Genomic DNA, 2,398 nt, shown 5'->3' with positions numbered 1-2,398 from the left:
AGCGTAGACCCCGCCTCCTCTCCGCCCCAGGAGCTCCCAACCCAAGGAGAGCCTCTCCGGCCCTCGCGCCGCCAGCCGGGCCCCCTGCCCCTCCCCGCTGACTCGGTGATTGGCTGGCGCCGCGGGTCCCTGGCACGCGCCTGTGGATGTAGTTATAAGAATCCTCGCGTGCCGGTCCTCAGCTGCAGCAAGTCGGCCACAGCCCTCCCCAGCGTAGCGCCGGCGCTGCCAGAGCGCAGCGGACGTGGGCACTCCAGGGAGGCCGGGGGCGGGGAGCTAGCGGGCCATCCCCACTACGTCCAGCTCAAGGAGCAGGGAAACAGCGAGAGAGGGGGCTGCCAGAGAAGCAAAAACTGCAACGTCAAACTTTCAGAGAACCACCTCACGCTACCAGTCCCTCCCTCGAGCCCGCGGCGGCTCAGAGCATGGACGCGGTGCTGCTAGAGCACTTCCCCGGGGGCCTTGACGCCTTCCCATCTCCTTACTTTGACGAGGAGGACTTCTTCACCGACCAGTCCTCTCGGGACCCTCTGGAGGATGGCGATGAGCTGCTGGCTGACGAGCAGGCCGAGGTGGAGTTCCTCAGCCACCAGCTGCACGAGTACTGCTACCGCGATGGGGCGTGCCTGCTGCTGCAGCCCGCGCCCTCGGCTGCCCCGCACGCACTCGCCCCGCCGCCCTCGGGGGGCTCCGGAGAGCCAGAGGACGGTGGCGGAGGCTACTGCTGCGAGGCGGGTGCGCCCCCCGGCGGCTTCCCCTACTCGCCCGGCTCGCCGCCCTCGTGCCTGGCCTACCCGTGCGCTGGGGCGGCTGTGCTGTCCCCGGGGGCCCGGCTGCGGGGCTTGAGCGGGGCGGCGGCGGCGGCGGTGCGGAGGCGGCGGCGGGTGCGCTCGGAGGCGGAACTGCAGCAGCTTCGACAGGCGGCCAACGTGCGCGAGCGGCGTCGCATGCAGTCCATCAACGACGCCTTCGAGGGGCTGCGCTCCCACATCCCCACGCTTCCCTACGAAAAGCGTCTTTCCAAGGTGGATACGCTGCGCCTGGCCATCGGCTACATCAACTTCCTCAGCGAGTTGGTGCAGGCCGACTTGCCACTGCGCGGCGGCGGCCCAGGGGGCGGCCGAGGGTCCGGCGGTGGTGGACGCCTGGGAGGGGACAGCCCGGGCAGCCAGGCCCAGAAGGTTATCATCTGCCATCGGGGCACCCGTAAGTGTGTTCGAATTCCAGCTCGGGGAGACGAGGACGGGTGCGGGAAGGTCTTGGAGGGGCTGGGTGAACAGACAGACAAGCCGACCGACGGATGGACAGATGGTCCGTGGGCACTGGCAACCTTGAGCGCGAGTTGGCATTTCTCAGGTTTTTTCCCTCCACTTTAACCTCGGCCCAGGGGGCGCACGACCCCGAGGGACGTGTAGTTCCTGAGATTCCGGGGAAAGAGCGCTGGGGGCTTGCGGAGTGGAGGAAAAGGGTCATTCTAATGTAACCTAAGACGCGTGTTCTGTCGAGGCACCCGGGAGCGGACCCTTCAGCACTGCAGGTCTCTGCTGGGAATACGGTCGGACATTCACCCTGTGTTCTCTTCTCACTCCCTCAGGGTCCCCCTCTCCCAGCGACCCGGACTACGGCCTCCCTCCCCTCGCAGGTCACTCTCTCTCATGGACTGATGAAAAACAACTCAAAGAACAAAATATTATCCGAACAGCCAAAGTGTGGACCCCAGAGGATCCTAGAAAACTCAACAGCAAATCTTCCTTCAACAACATAGAAAACGAACCGCCGTTTGAGTTTGTGTCCTGATCAATCCCAAGACTCGCCTGACTGTGTCTCTGTGCATATTGTACATGTAAATATCTATAATGCAAATGTAATTTAAGAATCACATTTTTTCCTAATGGCAATCAACTGTTTGTTATTTATCTATTTATTATGCTGTCAAGGTAATGAAATAGATTCTCTTTTTAAATATATAATTTATATAATTTATCCTAATTTTCTAAAAATATGCAATAGCCTATGATCCCCCCCCTCCCGTCCCAGCACCTTTGGCAGAATGTTGTTGGAAGAACTCTGTCCAGGAAACTTCATGCTAATTTATTGCAAGATATGATTTATTTCTAAGCGATGTTAATAAATGCTATTTACACCTTTTTCTCAAAGTTATTTGTTTACTACATGATGGGGGTAGCTATATCTCTTAAAAGAATAATTAACTTACCCTGTAAAATATAACAGAACCAGAGACTCAAAAGGTAGCTATCTACTAAGAAACCACATTTTAATGAGATTTAGCTGAAAGGAGGTGGATTGGAGGGTTAGGCCCCAACTCTCTAAGAGTGCCATTCTTCCACGTTACCTGCCCTAAAGAGAGACTTTTGCCTGCATTTCTAATTTACGCTTC

General features: G+C 57.8%; 1 protein-coding gene across 1 annotated transcript; it reads left to right on the top strand.

Moving 5' to 3' along the window:
* The first annotated feature begins 425 nt into the window (after positions 1-425).
* PTF1A (pancreas associated transcription factor 1a) lies at positions 426-1,797 on the top strand. The gene is made up of 2 exons (XM_054590403.1): positions 426-1,206; positions 1,595-1,797. The coding sequence occupies exons 1-2, from the start codon at positions 426-428 to the stop codon at positions 1,795-1,797; spliced, it is 984 nt and encodes a 327-aa protein (XP_054446378.1).
* Positions 1,798-2,398: the final 601 nt, after the last annotated feature.

The sequence above is a fragment of the Pteronotus mesoamericanus genome, unplaced genomic scaffold (assembly GCF_021234165.1).
Source record: "Pteronotus mesoamericanus isolate MK-2021 breed Mesoamerican mustached bat unplaced genomic scaffold, CSHL_Meso_final contig_130, whole genome shotgun sequence".
NCBI lineage: Eukaryota > Metazoa > Chordata > Mammalia > Chiroptera > Mormoopidae > Pteronotus > Pteronotus mesoamericanus.
This window is presented reverse-complemented; position numbering and strand designations above follow the sequence as displayed.